Raw genomic sequence first — 18506 nt, forward strand, 5'->3', positions numbered from 1 at the left:
GTAATTAAATTTCAAGACAAATTGACGTTGATCAAGTTAGCTTAAGTCTTTGTGAAAATTAGTGGCGCCATGAGTTGACCGCATTCTGCAGGGGTCATTCCAATTGAGGTGAGATGCACCAGTTTAGTCGTGCATCAAGACACCGGGCACACTTGGCAATATCTTCTCTGCAACCAGCAGAAAGTATCACCTCATGCTTCATGGATCCCTTCCTCGGGACCTTTGAGAAGGCCACCATTTCGCAGTGGAATCTGTTACATATTGCTATTATCCTCCTATCGTCTGCATCTGCCAGAATGTCTTCAAGATTGGCACTTTCGGGTATAAAGAAGCTTTTCTTTATGAATTGCTTTCTTACAAATAGTCCGTTTTCACTGGCCATTACCACGTTGATATTAGGAGCAAGTTGGTAGTGCTTACGCGGAGGTCCCATTTGGGATTGACTCTTGATGGGTATGTATCGAGTGGCTCGACTATATGGTGTCAACTGCGGTGTTATGTTTCTCTGAATAACGCCGGGTGTAATTTGAATCATTTTTCGAGTAGGTGAACTGATTGTGGTTGTAAAATGCATGAAATTCTGGCTTCCGAATCCAGGATTTGTCTTCTGTTCGGCATTATCAGCTAAGATGGCCTCAGCACTTACATCACATTCGCAACCCCTTGGCCTGTACGTAATTGACACATCTGTTACCGAGGCGAGTGTGTTCACCTCGTCAATCGGAGAGAGAGACGGTAGGTTGTCTTTTTCTCCTGAGTGTTGAAATCCTAGCTCTGGTGAAGTGGCAAGGAAAGTTGGGTGAGGTCCAGCGGTGATTGTGTCTTGTTCAAGTGTACTGGCGTTCTCTGAAGAGAGCTGCATATGTTCCACTTTTGCTGATATTTGCTCTATTAGTTGGTTTTCATCATCACTTTTGTTTTGGCACATAATCGACGTATCTTTTGTATCACAGCTTCCCTGTGCAGATAAAACTGAAGTAACCGTCGACAGGTCTGAGGAAGCGGCTTTGCACTCCTCATCGGAGGTGGCTAAAGTTGCCCCGGTCTGCTTGTTCAGCCCGCTCCTTTTAATTTTTGGTTTAAGAACAACAATATGACCGTGTTTATTTGGCTCTTGCTCGTGTGCGTGTTTGATGCGACAATAACGAACAACTTTGTCAAGAATGCCTACATCTGGTGCCTTTAATTCCTTGCGGGCTTGAGGACGAAGGTAGGGGGATGAACGGAGGCTTGAGTTGAACTTCTTAGCCGAGTTATAGTTGGCCATTCCTCTCATCGAGGTTGATGGGAATTTTAATCGAGTGGAATGTGTAACTTTCTGATTTTTAGAAGTTTTTTCGGTAGTTGAAGCACTTGGGGCAGTTTTCGGTAAGTCTGGATTTACAGGATTTTTAATTAAAACTCTTTCCGTGAATTCGGAATTTTTCTGCGACTCAATATTTTCAAGACCTGAAAATTGATCATTTTTACTAACACTACAATACGACGGTGCAACGTTATCACGAGAAACATCACCACTACTAGAGACGTTGGTGCATTCACGCTTTCCTGCGCTCCGCACATTGTGCCAAGCATCACCATCTGGGAATGCCTTCGGGGGTTGGCGCTGTGAGCATCTTTTCGCATTCGAATGGGAAACAGGCGAACCTCCAACGCAACCTTTCACGTGGATTGGCACCGAGGTAGACTTACTCTCAGGCCCTGTGACATCACTGGTCTCCACACTCGGACACACGCGGTTATCAGACATGGTTGCATACGCGAGCGTCAGCACCTCCTAGCCTCAGATATGTGTATGCGTCTATCGATCGCAATGAAATTTAAAAACCGAAAGTAGGCAAAAATTTATTGATCAACACTTATTAGAAATGACTCCGGTTGGAACATAGAATGTAAAAAAAGGCCCAAATTGTCCAAAATTAAGCAACTTGTGTGCAAAGTGGCTGCGCTACTTTTGATCACCCTATTTTAATGACTGGTCCGTCCTCTTCGTTCTCGACTACTTTCGTGCACATTGAGTGTTTAACTTCCCTACGGATACAAAGGGGAATTTTGAAGTTCCATTTCCGAATTAGCACCACAAGATCAACATATTGATGCGGATGCTGCACCACTCGTTTAAGTGGCACGAAACATCAAACAATGGACAGCTCAAGTGGCCATCGTCTGGTCGCACGCTTTCAGCACACATCAGGCACGCCAACTTCTGATTGGTTAATAGGTATAGCCTTTCCCAACCGTTACCGATTATACATTGAGGGTAAAGGCATGCCAGAACAAGCGCGCTATCGTAGCTTCTAATGTCAAACGCTTGAGCTAGTAGATACGTGAACAAACTTAATGTGGAAAAAATAGTAACAGAATCTGACGTGAATAGCAACAATAGTGGCCCGTTCATCGAAAACCACACTGATACGACAGCTTCCGTTTTTAATAACACGGGATCTGCTCAGTGATGCATTAAGTAGACATTGTAATGGCCCCAATTCGATTTCAAAACCTAGCAAGCCAAATCAAGATGCTAAATGAATTCATCCCCTTATTATTAATACGATAAATAGCCGGGATTATCTACCAATGACAATATTAAAGTTGCCGCGGTGAGCCAAATTTGGTCCACATTTTACTCCAAGAAGAGCAAAAAACGGATCAAAAGCAACAGAAGTGAGCCCGAGGGTGAATCTTTAGTAAAGCCAGAGGTCGGTCAAACTTTAGAAAAACTGTGAATTGTGGGTCTGGTGAAAGTGTTTGGCGAAGGTCTGGGCGACAAGGAGGGGGAAAATGAGGGATGCGTCACCATGGATCTTGACAGGCTCAGAGGTGTTGCGCAATTTACCCCAGGAGACAGCCTCGTCAGGCTGTGCACCCGCGTCTGAGCCGTCAAACTCTTGACCCGTATTCACGTACACCGCGTATTCGGCGCCATTACGCATGAGATTGGCATTCAGGGTGTGGTGTTTTACAATGCCTCCACCAAGCACCACTATGGCTGTAGCATGCGAGTAGATGGCCAGCAAGTTGATTCGCTTTACATCTGCCACTACGTCCACGCGCAGACCCGGAGGTGAGCTGTAGGTGTGCGCAAACAACACGTCCCCCAGCGCACCGTCCGTTATGCCCGGACAGAACACCGGGATCCCGTTCTAGAACCCCAACACAACCACCACATCAATTCAATTACATAATGAATACCAGGATTTCCATCGAGTCTGTTCGAAGACTTTGTGAATCTCATATAGACTGATTCTGTGGGAAAAACTGACTTCAAAAGTAAAGTGCTGGTTTCATCCATTAATAAATCCACAGGTGGAAAAAACGTAGGTCGAATGTGCCTGAGGGTTAACAGATTCAATTGACCAAACAATAGCCTTTTACACAAACAGTTGCGACCTACCCTGTGACACCAGTAGTACACAGAATCCGGGTTGTTGATTTCTTTACCCAACCTGTCAATCATCATTGAAGGGGTCCAATTCACATTCTGAAAAAATTTAAAGGACTCGATCATGATGGCGAGTTGTAAAAATACAGAATAAGGTTCACCACTTTCAAGGAAATCTCAGCCAGACAAAGCTTGATACAACCCCTTAACTGCTTAGCAAAGGAAGATGCGATAATGTCAAGGTATCCAGGAGACGTACCATCTTAAGACCAATACTCATTAATATCAAAAATGTCTTAGGATAGACTTCATGGAAGAGTTCACTCATGCACTATTGCTCAGTCTTAGGAGTTAACCAATCCCACAAGTGGAAACAAGATTCAACCATTCCAGTTAGATGCGGTGTGGCAGGTAAGTATAAGATGACGGAGACAATCTCATACATTGGTATTCTGCTCCTCCAGCATCTTATCAAAGATAGGTTTGAGCCATTCCTCCAGAATCACGTAGTTGTTATTTGGCACCAGTAGGTTCCCCGTCCTATTGATGCCCAATTTGCGTAGCTCCGCCCCCTTCCAGCGAGAGAAGTCACCCACATAGAAATTAGCCATGCACTTCACAAAATCCTCCTCCACACCTCCAGCCGAAGTCACCAACACATCAACCTAGACAGGCAAATAAGTAGATCCTTCCAACATTGATGTGAAGCTGCTACCCTGTGAAGTTAATTGGCCTTTAGACTATACAAGTGATATCCTCGAAAAGGGGTATGATTTTATGCACTGAAGCTCGTGATTAGGAGATTGGATGCTTCCAAACAGGTGATAATGGCTTATAAAATGGCACATTCCAAGCTTTGCCACAATAAATGTCGACACAGTCGATCGGGTTTTCCAATCCAGATGAGAATCGTGATGGTTACTTTATTTATGTCAATTATTGGCAATTTCAATCTTATAGGTTACGGTCCCCAAGCACAGGGTCTATGAATCAAATCGTACCGCTTGAGCATAAAATCTAATGAATATTTCGTAAAATAGTAAAGCTACATTTCTCATCATTAAAATACGTTCACTGAACACTGAAGATGGATGCCGGATGCCAAATGTGCATGACAAGTGATGTGGGAAGGAAGCAACTTACCATATTGTGCTGAACTAGGAAGCGAATAACCTCGCGCACACCCGCAGATATCATATTGGAGGTGTAAGCGAGGAAGATGGTGCAGCCGGAGCGTCGAGCGATGCCCAGCCCCAGACTCTCCAGCACTTCATTCGATTCTATCTTCTCGTCGCTCGGCACTACGTTCCTCCTCTCGATCTGAGGCATACAAAAGTGAATAAAAGTGCTCTTTGAATCCGACGGGGTCAAGTATGCGTGATAACTGGCTGTACCAAATCGTGTCACAAACTGATTGGTCTTAATCAAAGCAATGAAATAGATATATGATGTTTTTAACTTGAGAATGGTTACATTTCTCTAGTTTGCAAGCAGTATTTAAATTTGCCGAAGACGTTAAATGACAACTGGTGTCAACCAGAACAACAAAATACCTAAACTATGGTGGATGATTTCGCTCTGAGACCTTGGCAGCGAGGCTATTGAATTACACTTTTTAATTTATTTCTATGCCCATTAACCAATGCAATGAATTTCCAATTGGAACTCAAAAGCACTAAGTTACTAAAGCAGTAACAACCATCCATTACAAACCGGCAAATACAGATAAAATGAGCGCGGAAAATGTGAAGGCGAGAGGCAGAGGGGAGTACCACAGCGTTGAGGACATCAACGGCCCGTGCGAAGTGAGTGGCCTGAAAGCCAATACTGGCGTAGGAGGCGAGAAGCGCCTCATAGTTCACGCCTCTATTGAAGTCATAGCCGCGAACCTCCACGCTGACGCCCTCGGGCAGGGCCTGGCTCGGACGCAGTACCGCGTCACCGAAGCCGGGTGGAAGGGTTTGCACGATTTTGACGGATAGAGCTTTTTCGTCTCCTTTAGAAGCTTCGTCGCCACTCATAGCTAAATAGCAACGCAGATTTCACCTTTCAAACCCTCTTCTAAATAGCGCCAATAAATAAATTTGAGTATAAGTATAGAATAAGAATATTATCCTGTAGGAGTGCAGCCTCTATTAAAAATAAGTACAAACCGATTTGGCGCTATTTACTAAATCTGACCGAACACAAATTAATCAAAATACCAAAACGGTACTGATATGTAAGGAAGCCCTCAGCATGAAATTCTAGCCAGAGCAATGGCCGCACTTAAGTCAAACAGAACAAAAAGCCGCAATCGCCAAATGAAGCAGCAAATGAGCAATGAAATCCTAAACTGAAGGTTTTAAAATAAATTCTTGGAAGCAGGATGTTTCTGCAGTTAAGCCAGTATAATTCTGCAATTTCATCCTGCCATAGTTGATGCAAAGCTTTTAATTACAAAATTTGGAAGCAACAACAAACAGCTCGGCGGCGTTCAGTGCTAGAGCACAACGTGGAATTCATCATGAGTGCAACAAATCTGCAAAGTGTTACAGCAAGCAATGAACCAGCGCACACGTAGGGATAAAAATGAGAACCAAAGAGAGCAGCAGAATGAAATGTCTTTTGTGCAATCAATACTGGCTACAAGTGAAGAAGAAATATCAAGGAAGTTTCCAGTGTTCCAGAGAGACCACCTCCTTGTTAACCTGGTGGTCGGCTGCGGCCACGCCAGAAGAGGTGAGTTGTCCGCGGTAGGGCCCGAGAAGAGTGGCATCGGCCTCCAGAAGACTGATGGCACGTGTGTTCACCATGAAGCGGTTGGCCATCTCGGGATTGCGCAGACGCACACGCACCAAGCTACCGCGAGGGTAGAAGGTGTTCTCAGGCTGCGAAACTACTGCAAGGAACTTGCCTCCTACGTCTACGTAGAGGTCCGAATCATTCGCGTTCTCTATCACTACGCCAATCACCTACAAGCAGGGGAACGCAACATCAGATTTATACTCCCGCATGAAAAGACAAGTTGCAGTTGCATGGAGATTACGCGACCAACCTCACGCTGGTTGAAGTTGCCAAGCTGCACAAAAGTGCTCTCTCGAAGCATAGTAACAAAACTTTTCTTTTGAGGTGCAGAAGAAGTAGCAGTTTTAACAACCTTGTACTCTTTGACAAAGCGATTCGAGGTCCATGGGACAAGTCTAGGTGCCGAACTCTGGCGCCTCTTAATATCGTCAACCTGGAAAATGACAGTCCGACGATTACTTAGTAAGCATGCATTCAATATATAATATTTTTTGTGGTTTTCGAATAAGTTGCCTTTAACATGGGGTCAGAGTGATAAAATTGGCGGTAAAAGAAAGGGGAATATCATTATTGATAACAGTAGAATGAACCCTACTGTAAGAGAACACTTGTATTCAGTCAGACTTCAAAGCCATTAAAGTCGCGTGCTTGAAGCAAGACGGATTAAAAACAATTCAATAATAAACAAGTGCCTTTTTCGGAGAAGCAGGTGAAACAGATGGAGCAGTGGGGAGCTCAGAAGTAGAAAGCTGAGGAAGGACTGGTTTTTGTGAGACCAATTTTCCACTGTCCATTACCAGTTTCTCATCAGTATGCTCAAAAAGCCCGGGTAATTTGCCTTCACGTACTTTGGCATTGTTATCACATTCATCGCTGTCACCAGTTGATGAAAGAGATCGGAATTGTCGGATCACTGGGGCTCGAATATGGCTACCACGCCACAAAGTATGTTCTAGGCTAAAAAGCATTACAAGTAATTTTGGAAGAAATCAACGAAAACATACGCTTGACAACAATGCATGGAGCTGTGACGAAAACCGATCTGAAAGGAACTAAACCCAAAATGCTTCAATATTACTAGCCAGTGTAGCCAAAAATTCGTACTTGCGTTGGCATTCGAGAGATGAAGAATTAATTAAGTATAAGCAAATCCATCAAGCGCATATAATTGACCCTCTACACACGAATAAAGCAAACATCTTGTGTCAAATTCTACCCGAAACTGCTTTGCTGGTTTGTAAACATATCACAGTCATTTAGCCATCAATGCAAGAGCCTATCGCCGAAATAGTGAGCAAGGATTTAAAGAAGTACTGAAGACACATTCAATACGCAACCGTTAATAAGTGATAGAATACACTATGATAACCTGATGAAACCCAGATATCAAGCATTTATAACGATGAGCAAAAGCACAACCAGCTAGCAATATAAGGCAGACAAATTTATTTGCAAATTTAACTGCGAGTAGCATATGTGAAATTCACCTTGGAAGAGTATGACGTAGTGATAAGCAGTTAACGTTATTCATAGGAAAGTGCGATATAAAAGGTAACAACCAGTCCTATAATCTATGCTTATAAATACCTATTCGACCACGCAAAGCGCGCACGCGCTCTAACAAATGTTTGCAATCGGGCCACCATGACACAACGAAACGAAAACCAATGAGGAAATTGCTATTCCTCTCTGCAGCTGTGAGCGCCAAGGTCACATTGAAATCACGAATTTTTACGGTTGTGGTACATCAAAAACTTGATTAATTTTTCAAAAAAAGCCAATATTCTTTACTAACTTATTTTTTAATGAAAGTAAAGCCTTTGCAAGCCTAGCGATGGCTTTAAATTATGAGGCATAAGATACACTCCGAAAAACTGCCTAAATAATTTATTTTGTACACCAATATTCATAGAGTTGAACAATCCAGCAGCTTAGTAAAAATTTCTTTACCTAACCGATTCATCAACTACTAGGCTTATATCTTTTGCAGGCAAATATTGCATCTAATGACTGCCTCGCAGAAAGACACCTTTAATCCCGTTTGAAACGTTAGATGCAGATTTAAATATTTAGGCACTCATTGTAATTAATTTTATTTTTGCAATATCTCCTAGCGTTTATTATGTTCGCACAGGACTCAAGTCCTTTTGTCTGAATGCGTTCTGTGATTACCAACTAATTACATTGTATTCATGGTAAAATTTATTAAAGTTAATGTGAAATCTCAGTATTGTCACCACTCGCCAGCGCCAATAATGAAAATTCAGTTATGCGCGAAAACATGTGCACTCCTATTTTTGATAAATTCTATTAACTCCCAACAACCTCAACTTATTTCTTACTCTGCTGTACCCGTCAAAGAGGTAAAACAGGACAGTCTCACTTTACCGCAACATGAGTTGATCACTTTTTACCTTTTCGGCGACAATATGCAGATGGTTGATAAAATTGCATTCGCATTTAAAAGTGGAAGCAAAGGTGCCCACTGTGAAGATGACAAGTATGATCTCCTGCTCGATTTCGAAAAAGTTGACGACCGGTCGATTAAAGCTTATTGTCCCCGAAATCACTCCTACTATAATGGTGAAATTTACATTTGCTTTAAACATGACAATGGCAACGGGACATCAGTATGGACTCATCAACCAACTACTCACCCATATTCTTTTGTTTTCTCCACCTTTTTCATTTGTCTTCTGGGGCCGCTGCCGTGGGTCTTACTCGTGTTTCTCCTCTGCTGTTCCGCTTTATTTAGTGGTCTTAATCTAGGAATTATGACTCTCGATGTCATGTTCTTAGAAATACTGATAGAGGCCGGGACTGATACTGAAAAGAAAATGGCGGCGGCAGTCCTTCCTGTGCGTCGTCATGGAAATCTAATTATCTGCAGTTTGACTTTAGCAAACGTAATTGTTAATGTAATCATTTCACTGCTCTCTGATAAACTTATCGGTGGGACAGCAATGGCAATCTTTTTTGCGTCGGCGGGAATATTACTTTTTGGGGAAATTTTACCCCAGGCTGCTTGCAATCGGTTTAGCCTTATTATTTCCTATCATACCATATTTTTCACGAAACTGATAATACTTCTTACCTTTCCCATCGGTTTTCCGATCAGTTTGGCACTGGATAAACTACTAGGTGAAGACATGGGTAGAACTATGAATAAATCCAAATTGGCGGAGCTGATTAAACGGCATGTAATTGTTGTTAAAATTAACAATTTTTCAGGAGCATCTGGGCTTCGTCCACAAGGATGAGCTAAATATAATAACAGGCGCACTAAATATGGATCAGCGTACGGCAAAGGGCATTATGACACCTATCGATAATGTCTACATGCTACCCTACAACGCATTGTTGAACTTTGAAACCACAAACGACATAATCTCCCATGGATTTACGCGAATTCCAATTTATAAGGATGACAGGAGAAATGTCACTTCTGTACTAAATGTTAAAGACCTTGCCTTTGTAGACCCGAAGGAAAAACTCTCAGTATCGACTATTTGCAACTTTTACAATCGTCCATTCATATATGCTGGAGCAAGCACGACTTTAAAGTCCCTTTTCGACATGTTTCGTAAAGGTATTTAGTTTTACATTCTTTAGTGATTGCAGTCTCTTTAAGCTCTTTGTGCTTTTATATGAATGAAATATAACGCGTTGCATGGACATTGAGGGCGGATTTGGGGAAACTAAACACCACTAATATTTCAAGTTCTCATGTAAACGTCACAATTTTGGAAAAAGAATCATTTAGTAAACTTGTCGATTTACCACTTTTTTCCTGATTGTTTGGTATTTTTAAGCACAGAGTCCACCCACTTCGCTGTTGTTTACGAGGAAGAGGGATCCGAGCATCAGACGGTGGTGGGCATCGTGACGATGGAGGATGTAATCGAAGAAATCCTTCAGGAGGAAATATTTGACGAAACTGACATTATAAGTAAGGTTTCCCCGTAGAAAGGCGTACACCACATTCTGTATTACGCCTTTGCATCATATGTCAAGTGTTAAGGAGGAAGCAGTGTCTGAAGATGTGAAAGGGACATTCTTTGTGGAACATAACCGGACATACATGAATGTTTAAACATGTGTATTCTCATGTGGCTATTCTTAACTAAAGTTGTGAATAAGTGAGATAAATATATCGTGGTTAAATGAGTAGTATTTTAAACAATTTAAATGCTACTTTATTATTATTAGAGGTTTTAGCAAATAAAAGGAAATCCATTCTAAAAGTAATCCACCGCATTATACAAGACGGACACTACCACGCTGTCTCGTCGTAGACTATGATGGTTATCAGCTTTCCCCATCCACGAGAGTTGTTCTATGTATTTTAGACGACACTGCATCTCGCAAAAGGCGTAATCCTCGATTTCACACAACAGATCTGTGGCCATTTTTCAGCCATCAAAGTGATGGCAAGATATCACCGCAGCTTAAGATCGCTGCTTTGCGCTATTTGGTTGCGAGTAGGTCTTGTTTCATCATTTATCATAATTTCCATGTTTTCTGAATAGACACTAATTGTACGTATGCATCGAATCTAATATGGCAGTTGGAGTGCCCTTATCCACAATTACCTTACATACGCCATCTTTTTCCTGATTTCAGATACAACATATTTCGCCCCCAATTACGTCCACAGCACTGTTCTTCAAGGTTTCCTGAACACCTCATTCGCCGTGCAGCACGACTACAAGTAGGCACGAAAATATCTTCGGTTGAGAATCTCCTTATTTCCGCACGTATTCTTGCATATCTTTAGTATTAAAAGCCAAAACTGTGTATAAATACCATCTAGACGGCCTCATTGCTAAAACCTCCCACTTCTGCCCAATTAAGGTACTAATAAGCAGTGTTGCTTTGTGGCAAATCGCAGTTAAGGCAATAGTCCTATTAGTGCAACATTATAAATTGCAAACAAATTCCTGCATTTTGTCCGTATTTCTGATTTTACAGTCATTTGGTTGCCGAGAGTAACACTATCTACCGATCACATGTGCCGAGCGCCGTGGCAATCTTCGTTCTGCAAGGCACACTGCAGGTCAGTGTTCACGATGACCACCTACAATTCGAAGCAGGTGCCTTCATGATGTTTGGTGATGATCTCTTCGCCAGTAAGCTACCCTCCCCCATTCTAAATAGGTGAACTTAGAGGCCCATGTTTATAAGGTCAACCGAAGTCATGCAATAACCCCTATTCTCATTATAGTGATACCTTTGCATTGTTGAGGTCCCAGATACCGCATAATATAGCTATCCGTCGAAAAATAACTGACATTTTCATTGCAGCACTCTCAACTACCAAAAGCTTCCCTTTCGGGAACCTATGAGAGTTACTAATATTAGTCCATTGGCGTTGCATACATCAAGCAAATTGCGACGAGTTTCTACCGCAGACGGTCAAACATGAAGCGAATGCGTTTTTGTAACTAGTGTATTTGAATGTATGCTCCCATGCAGTGACAGAGACGTTTTAACAACCACGCAGACGCAATGTTCCACTTTGCATTTTTTTTTTTAACATCAATGCGTTGACCCAAAATACCAACACAGTGAAAGACGCAACGGTAGTGTTTAGTCGGGCTCAGGCTGCAGTCGGCTGAGCTTGCTTAGTAATTTCTTCCTTATCGACAGCCAAGTACTGACGTGTCTTGACCCTTCAGACGTCAATGAGCGATTTCCTCAATTCAGTGAAGAGTGGAACTTGGAGAAAATTCTCCAAGACCTTGGCGACAAGACTTATTTCGAGCCTGACTACACTGTAAAAATGGCTACTGACCTGCGATGCCTCGAGTGTACAGCTGAAGCCTACGTTGTACTGCGGTACTTAACTCAGGAATTGGAAAAATGTAAGTCTTTAAACCAATACCATCTAAAATTTGTGTTGTTTATCGGATATAAAAAGGCCCTGTCAATTTTTAAAAGGGTCCAAATATGGACCTAGAACAGCAGACTATATAACCAGGAAATAATGCGGAAAATCGACTAAAAGACTAGTATCCACCTATTTGTATGCTAAGGATTAATTCCAAGAGTGGTAACCAAAGTCACATCGTAAAAAAACTAATATAAACGATGTGCTTAGCATCCAAAACTCAAAAAAACCAAAATTACGCCCAGTGGAGACATCCTAACAGCACTGATGGAACACCGTCTTAACAGACGTTAATTCGGTAACGGCGCGCCGTTTCTTGCAGGTAATCTGAGCGACCAAAATCAGAAACAGATTGTAGAACTATTCCAACGCTTCTGGAAAGTTCGCAAGTACCGAGGCCTAAAGCTGGCCTGTGACAACATGGGAGTCCGTATTCTGGAGCCACTACAGACGGAGGAAGATGTGGAGGAGACGGAACACTCACACGAAAGGGCTATCCCGAACTCCTCCACGCCACCACCGCCGGAGACAACCCTACAGACCGCCCATGAGTCAACAGCAGCAGAACGCTACTCCGTCGGAAGAACCAGCCCTCAGCGTCATGATAGGCGCAATTTCACAAGAACTAACAATTGGAGACTGGCAAGTAGTCGCCGAGGTTTCACGCATGGCACCTTGAACTGGGGACGAAAGAGCCGACACGGCTGAAGTAATGAAGAGCCAAGTGTGCATTCAGAATGATCACCAATATTTTATGCACAGAATGTGTCTTGATTTAACAGAGGCGCCATGGGGAAATATCTATACTAGCAATGTATTAGCATCGTTCATGAGTCGGGTGTAAACAGGAGTATGAGGAGTGAAGGGATCACAGAGAGCCGTTAAAAAATAATTTATTGCGGATGCGACTAAACCATACAATCTCTTTCTGCCAGTAAATATCCTTAGCGTTTCTCGATAGTACGAAGTTGACTCCTCTTTAATTTCTTCAGTTTCATCATGTTTTTAATCTAAAAGGAGAATGGGTGCCTGATGATTCCGATGGACTAGTTGATTTATTATGAGACTAACAAAAAATCAAATCATGTGAATTAAACCAATTTCATGTTTTGGCTACAACTGGGGCCATTAATAAAATCGTTATGAGATCTCAGGGCTTTCCTCCGCTCCCTAAATCAATCTCAATGGTGCATCATAATACATCGCGTTGTGATAAACAAGCAAAGAGGGCTTACAGGAACAACAGTTTCGGCTCGTCGTTCATTTTCTAGACGTCGCCGCTTCCGCTCTTCCGTGGCCAGGCGCCGAGCCTTCTTGGCACACGCACGCGCTTCTCGTCGGTTCGCTTCATCTAGGCAACGCTGTTTGCGCTCCTCCTTGAGAAGCATTTTCTTTTCCCATGTTGTTCTTAGCCCCGTGTCCTTACGTATGGATGAATATCTATCGTTGAAACAAGTTACCAAGGTAAAAGACAACCCCTAGTACGTATTGAATATGTTCAAGCGGCAGCACAGTAGAGCAAGACTCCTCGCATTGGAAACTTATAATTCTCAAACAATATTGCCCAAATAGAAGGGCATAACGATTGCAAAAAACACAACACAAAGTACGGTACCAACCAACCGTTGTTTTCGGACCGTTTTCCAGACTCGACCGGATTTGGGTTTGCCACGAATTGCTGCGGTCTTCGTCATCGGGAATCTATAATAACATTTAGAGACAAGGAGTCAATGAATTTAGCAAAATACATAAAATAATACCTTAAGCAAATTTACTTGCACAAAGCAGTCAACAGAGAACTAAACGAGACATGAACCAGATAGTTTAATTACATAGTGCTCCGTGTGAAACCCAAAAGTTAAATCCCCAAAAAGAAAGCCACAAGGAAATAACATAAGTAATTTCATATACGAAGAGCGAATTGCGGATAACAAGAGTTGAACTAAAGCAATCTAGGAGTAAGCTTAACTCGTTCATTATAAGAGAAATAACACGGAATCCTAGTAAGCCGCGACTCACGCGGGCGCAAACAACCATTTGAGCGGTTAAGCTCAAAGGTGCGCATTCCTGAGAAAAAAGATAAACAAGCATCACATAAAACTCTAATGCGACTCTCTAGTACTTGAAAGGCGTTTTTTGGCGTAATATTACTTGCAAGCATAAAAATATTCAACTGTGGACTTTGGGAGGTGTAGCTACTAAGCTCTAATCAAAAATTTAATGCAAGCAACTGATTAACATTGTGCTTTTTCCCTGTTGGTGTCCTTAGTGCAAATTCCGTTTTAATTCCTGCTTTATCCGTATAAATGGCTTTTCTTGAATCCATTGAACTACTTTTAAGTCGAATACAATTGAGACTTTGGCTATTGCTCCCCATTCCTTATAAAATCACTGCATAAGGTTTTCGATATTTCACCTCAAATACTAAAATAGTTCTCCTTATTTGTCGATGCATTTGTTATAAATAGGTGAATCTCTATTCACTACATCAGCTACACCAACCAGCGAAAGCGAGTTCCTCCTCGCCTTAGCACTTGGCAGTTTGATATTATGCTAAATGTATTTACACCCCAAGTTTACTTCGGGCGCTCTATACTCCAACAAATACACTCATACATAGTAAATAAAATAGTAAATATCATGCACTGTGTTTTAGCTCTTTGGTGCAGAACAAGGCTCATACTCTTGGAACACTTAGGTTGATTTGATTTCGTCATGCTTATTGGGTTAAGTAAACGGGGAGAGTGGGTACGGGTTCTAGGAGGTTTGGTCTCGGAACCTTTCCCCGTATTACTAAACGGTAACCCCTGCTCGGTGACAAGGTTCGATCCGTTTGTCCGCCCCCTTCCTAAAAGGAATATCTAAACAACATAGGTATTACGTTAGTAACCCGGGTAATGGTGTCTACCTCTTTTTAAGCCCACTTTTGAGGCAGCCTTTTGTATAACTTTAGTCGCATTCCACATCAATAGCAGTTACCTCTCTATTGACTACATATGTCGACGTTTTTAAGAAAAAGGCTATTACTTTAACGTAATCCACACTTGGGCATAAGGAGGGTTCAATTTAACAAAATATAAAAAAACTCATAATCCGTGCAGTTAAACCAAACACCAAACCACTGCACTCGCTTTTACAATGCTTACTGTAGTGTTGCTAGCATTATGCGTTTTTACTCTAAGTGTCTGTTCCCTTCACCAGTGACTGCCACGTGTTTGGTTATGAGAAGTATTCGAAGTGATTCAGAAATAGCAACTGAGCTTTAGGAGAAATTAAGCTAGCTTTTCTGTTGCCTGTTTTCTATTTTCTTCTATAGCGTGTAATCCGATTTAACGCTTCTCATACGTTCCTGAATAGAGTAGCACTGAGTTCATGCTATGAAGCAGATTTTAAGAAAGTACCGGCAGCAACTTTATTTTGGTGAACCTTTAACTCCTAGCATTAAAACAACACGTAAATACTTTTTGTGAAGAAAATATACCCTATTTCTAGCAGTTCTTTTCTTTTGCTTCTTTTTATTTTTTCTTTAAATAGGATCACCTGGTACGATCTCATGGTTACGTTTCAGCCACAACTCAAAAGATCTACTCAGGTATCAGCTCAAAGACCGCTATTGGCTTGTAGGCTTAACACATCACAATTGTTTGAATAATTTTGCACCTTTTTTTGATAATTAAATTTGATTATTATGATATTGGCTAACTGTATCTAGCCCGTAGGAGCTGCATAATTTCGTGGTATTTACGCTCCTCAGGTTTAGTGCAAGTAACGGTAATCCTGACGCCTTATTCCTTTAACGCGAAGAAGTCAGCATAAACTTGTAACTCCTGCACCAATTTGAGGGTTGGTGTGTTTGTATGAACCAAAAGCATGGGAACAAAAGGAAACGAAACGGTGAGTTTATAAGCACCACAGATAGAACATAGGGGATTCAGAGGCCAAGCTCCAGTTGAACTTTTCGCGAAAATCAGAAGTGCTAATTAAGCTGCCTGCTTATGCATTTAGATTACTTGATTAATACTGTTCACTGGTTTAATGGGCTCATGGCCGCGTTTCCCACGTAGAACAATTTTCTCATTATCATATCTTTCCTTGTGTAAATGAATTAGTACTTTATTTACTCCTCAGATCAGGCGCCTTAATGACAAGTAAAAGAAAATGAGAGATGGCATTTACTCTCTGGTGAAAAGTTTCCACATTTATGGCACTCTTGGCCAATTCCTTTTTATATCTACGCATTTAAGTTGCAGCCTGATCAAAAATGGTGTATAAATTCCACTCCCGAGTATCGGTTCATATAACAGTTGTTACATCTATGATTCCAATTAATTGCAATGAACTATTGACGAGGATTTCATTTGTGAACCTTTCGTCTGTTTTGAAAATGATACTGACAGTTTATCCCTTGTGCCGTAACCCTGGGTTGATATATTCACCCTAGAGCTCGTAATGTTGTCACGCCCCTCCTGCATCGTGTCTCTCTCCACTCAAAGTTGTTATTTAATAGGCTCTGTGCTTCTCTTTTTCCATCTCTGCCTTCATATTCTTTGAACGAGTGAACGAGCTGGATGAGGCTGTGACTTATTGGATAGCGATACATTGAGGAGTATGAATATTACGGATGGCATAGGATGCGTCGACGTGGCCGGGACTTTCTGACCGTCTTTTTTCCTAAAAGGTACACTGAAGCAAACAAATTTGTAAAACGTTTATTTTATTGGGTAGCCTCTTCCGTGATTTCATTAGTAAAATCAAGAAATGATTCTGAATATGAAAAAAATCAATGCCATCTTGTAACATTACGGTTCGATTCCCGTTTCAATGTGAGAGACATGAACACTCAAACATTAGCTACTCTGCAGCTCCCCGAGAAGAAGACATGCTACGCTGGTATAATATGTATTATAGGCGTACAGAAGGACTTGGGGTCTTCTAGCATGACCCTGAGGTCAGACAGCCCGACGGAGGTACATTAACGGAGCCCCTAGGCAGCCTGTTGCAAAAACTGAGAGCTAAACAAACAATTACAACAGTACGTAGCCCCTCTCCTCTTTAAACATCGTCCTCAGTGTCCCTCTTGGTCGACGCCTCACCTTCGCAATTACAACGTAATCAGCACTGTAATGGAAGCACCCACGAATCAACCGTGCCAGTCATTGAACTTCCATGCAACTAAGCAGGTACTTGACCGCAACGCTAGTGATCTTCTTGTCAATTTTATCAGAAACGGAGTTTCTGTTCTATACGGGAACTGCACGTGCTGATCATCACGCATGTCCATAGCTAGCTGCAGTAACTGGCCTAAACGCAATCATATAACAAAAGACGGAGTTTGAAGTAGTTTTATGGGGATAATGTTTCGCGTCTATTCCTTTATGTCAGTTTGTTATAACTTCAGAACTACCTAGCCATATCTACCTAAGCTCTCCCCAGCTGGTGGGGGAGCTATCGCGTGTCCACATAACTAACCTCTTTATACAGGTACCATAGATGGATCCATAACAATCTTTCCTAGATGGTTTACAGCTAGTGTCGCTTCAGCTGTTAATAGCCTTTCTGTAGGTCATAGGAATGAAGTAGTTGCCGAAGGAAGACGCCATTTTCAGTCCTTCTATCATGGACCGTAATACATTCTCCCACCCGTAGAACATGCACCACTTCTACCCCGCAGTAGAAATCAGGGTAGTTTTCCTCTAATATCGGGTTCACCTTGCGCTGCCACCAACGTAACGCCCTGAGACAGACCTGAAAGCGAAAGAACTAATGCTGGTGCAGAGTTTGTATTGTCGACGTACGGAAGGGCTTGGGGATACTGGCATGGTCCGAAGGCCAGACCGCCCGGCGGAGGTAAGATGGCGGCCCCCCCAAGTGACCCGTTATTAAAACGGAGTGTTAAATGAGAAATTTGAGTACTACAGCTATGGCTTCATCAACTGTGTATTTTTTGCGCACCCTATTCGGGATGGCGATTCTCTTTTAATGGATTTAATGTTAATAGGGCTTTAGTTCCATGAATTTTAATTGTCGATTTTGAGACAATACACTTTGGTTTTAGTGTAGTGAAGCACAGGGTAGGCGAAACACTTTGATACAATCCATGTGACTGAGAACGCATTGTTTATTTCGGTCACTGGGTTCCCCGATTTTTGTAGACTGCAGTATGCAGGATACAAGCAGACAACACGTCTCTGCTGCATTGAAAGCTCGCTCGGAGGAGCCACAGGCGAGAGAACGCCAGACAGCAATCCTCCCCACTTTCGTGCGCTACGGATAAAACTCACAAAGAATCATGTGACGCTGTGGGTGCTTCTCAGTAAATAGAAGCATCAAAGCCTGACAAGTAACTAGGATGCGTTAGAGGTCCATAAACTGTATAAGTTGACGAAATATTAGTTCACGCAAAAGGCAGTCCTCGATATTTTCCACAAAAGTGGGTTTTAATTTCAA

At 42.1% G+C, this 18506-nt stretch overlaps 2 protein-coding genes across 2 annotated transcripts; one reads left to right on the top strand and one right to left on the bottom strand. All coding sequences in view use genetic code 11, as the record gives it.

Annotated features, from left to right (window-relative positions):
* Positions 1-94: 94 nt before the first annotated feature.
* On the bottom strand, positions 95-7815 carry EGR_00307 (Deoxyhypusine synthase; the record flags this gene model as incomplete). Its single annotated transcript, XM_024489556.1, has 11 exons — positions 95-1616; positions 2722-3143; positions 3395-3481; positions 3826-4047; positions 4526-4702; positions 5155-5405; positions 5932-6007; positions 6061-6336; positions 6420-6602; positions 6967-7126; positions 7757-7815. The coding sequence occupies 11 exons, from the start codon at positions 7813-7815 to the stop codon at positions 95-97; spliced, it is 3435 nt and encodes a 1144-aa protein (XP_024356234.1).
* A 609-nt stretch (positions 7816-8424) lies between these two features.
* Positions 8425-10135, top strand: EGR_00308 (Metal transporter CNNM4; the record flags this gene model as incomplete). Its single annotated transcript, XM_024489557.1, has 3 exons — positions 8425-9369; positions 9401-9758; positions 9987-10135. The coding sequence occupies 3 exons, from the start codon at positions 8425-8427 to the stop codon at positions 10133-10135; spliced, it is 1452 nt and encodes a 483-aa protein (XP_024356235.1).
* Between the last annotated feature and the right edge of the window lie 8371 nt (positions 10136-18506).

This window comes from Echinococcus granulosus (genome assembly GCF_000524195.1).
Source record: "Echinococcus granulosus chromosome Unknown EG_S00001, whole genome shotgun sequence".
Taxonomy (NCBI): Eukaryota; Metazoa; Platyhelminthes; class Cestoda; order Cyclophyllidea; family Taeniidae; genus Echinococcus; species Echinococcus granulosus.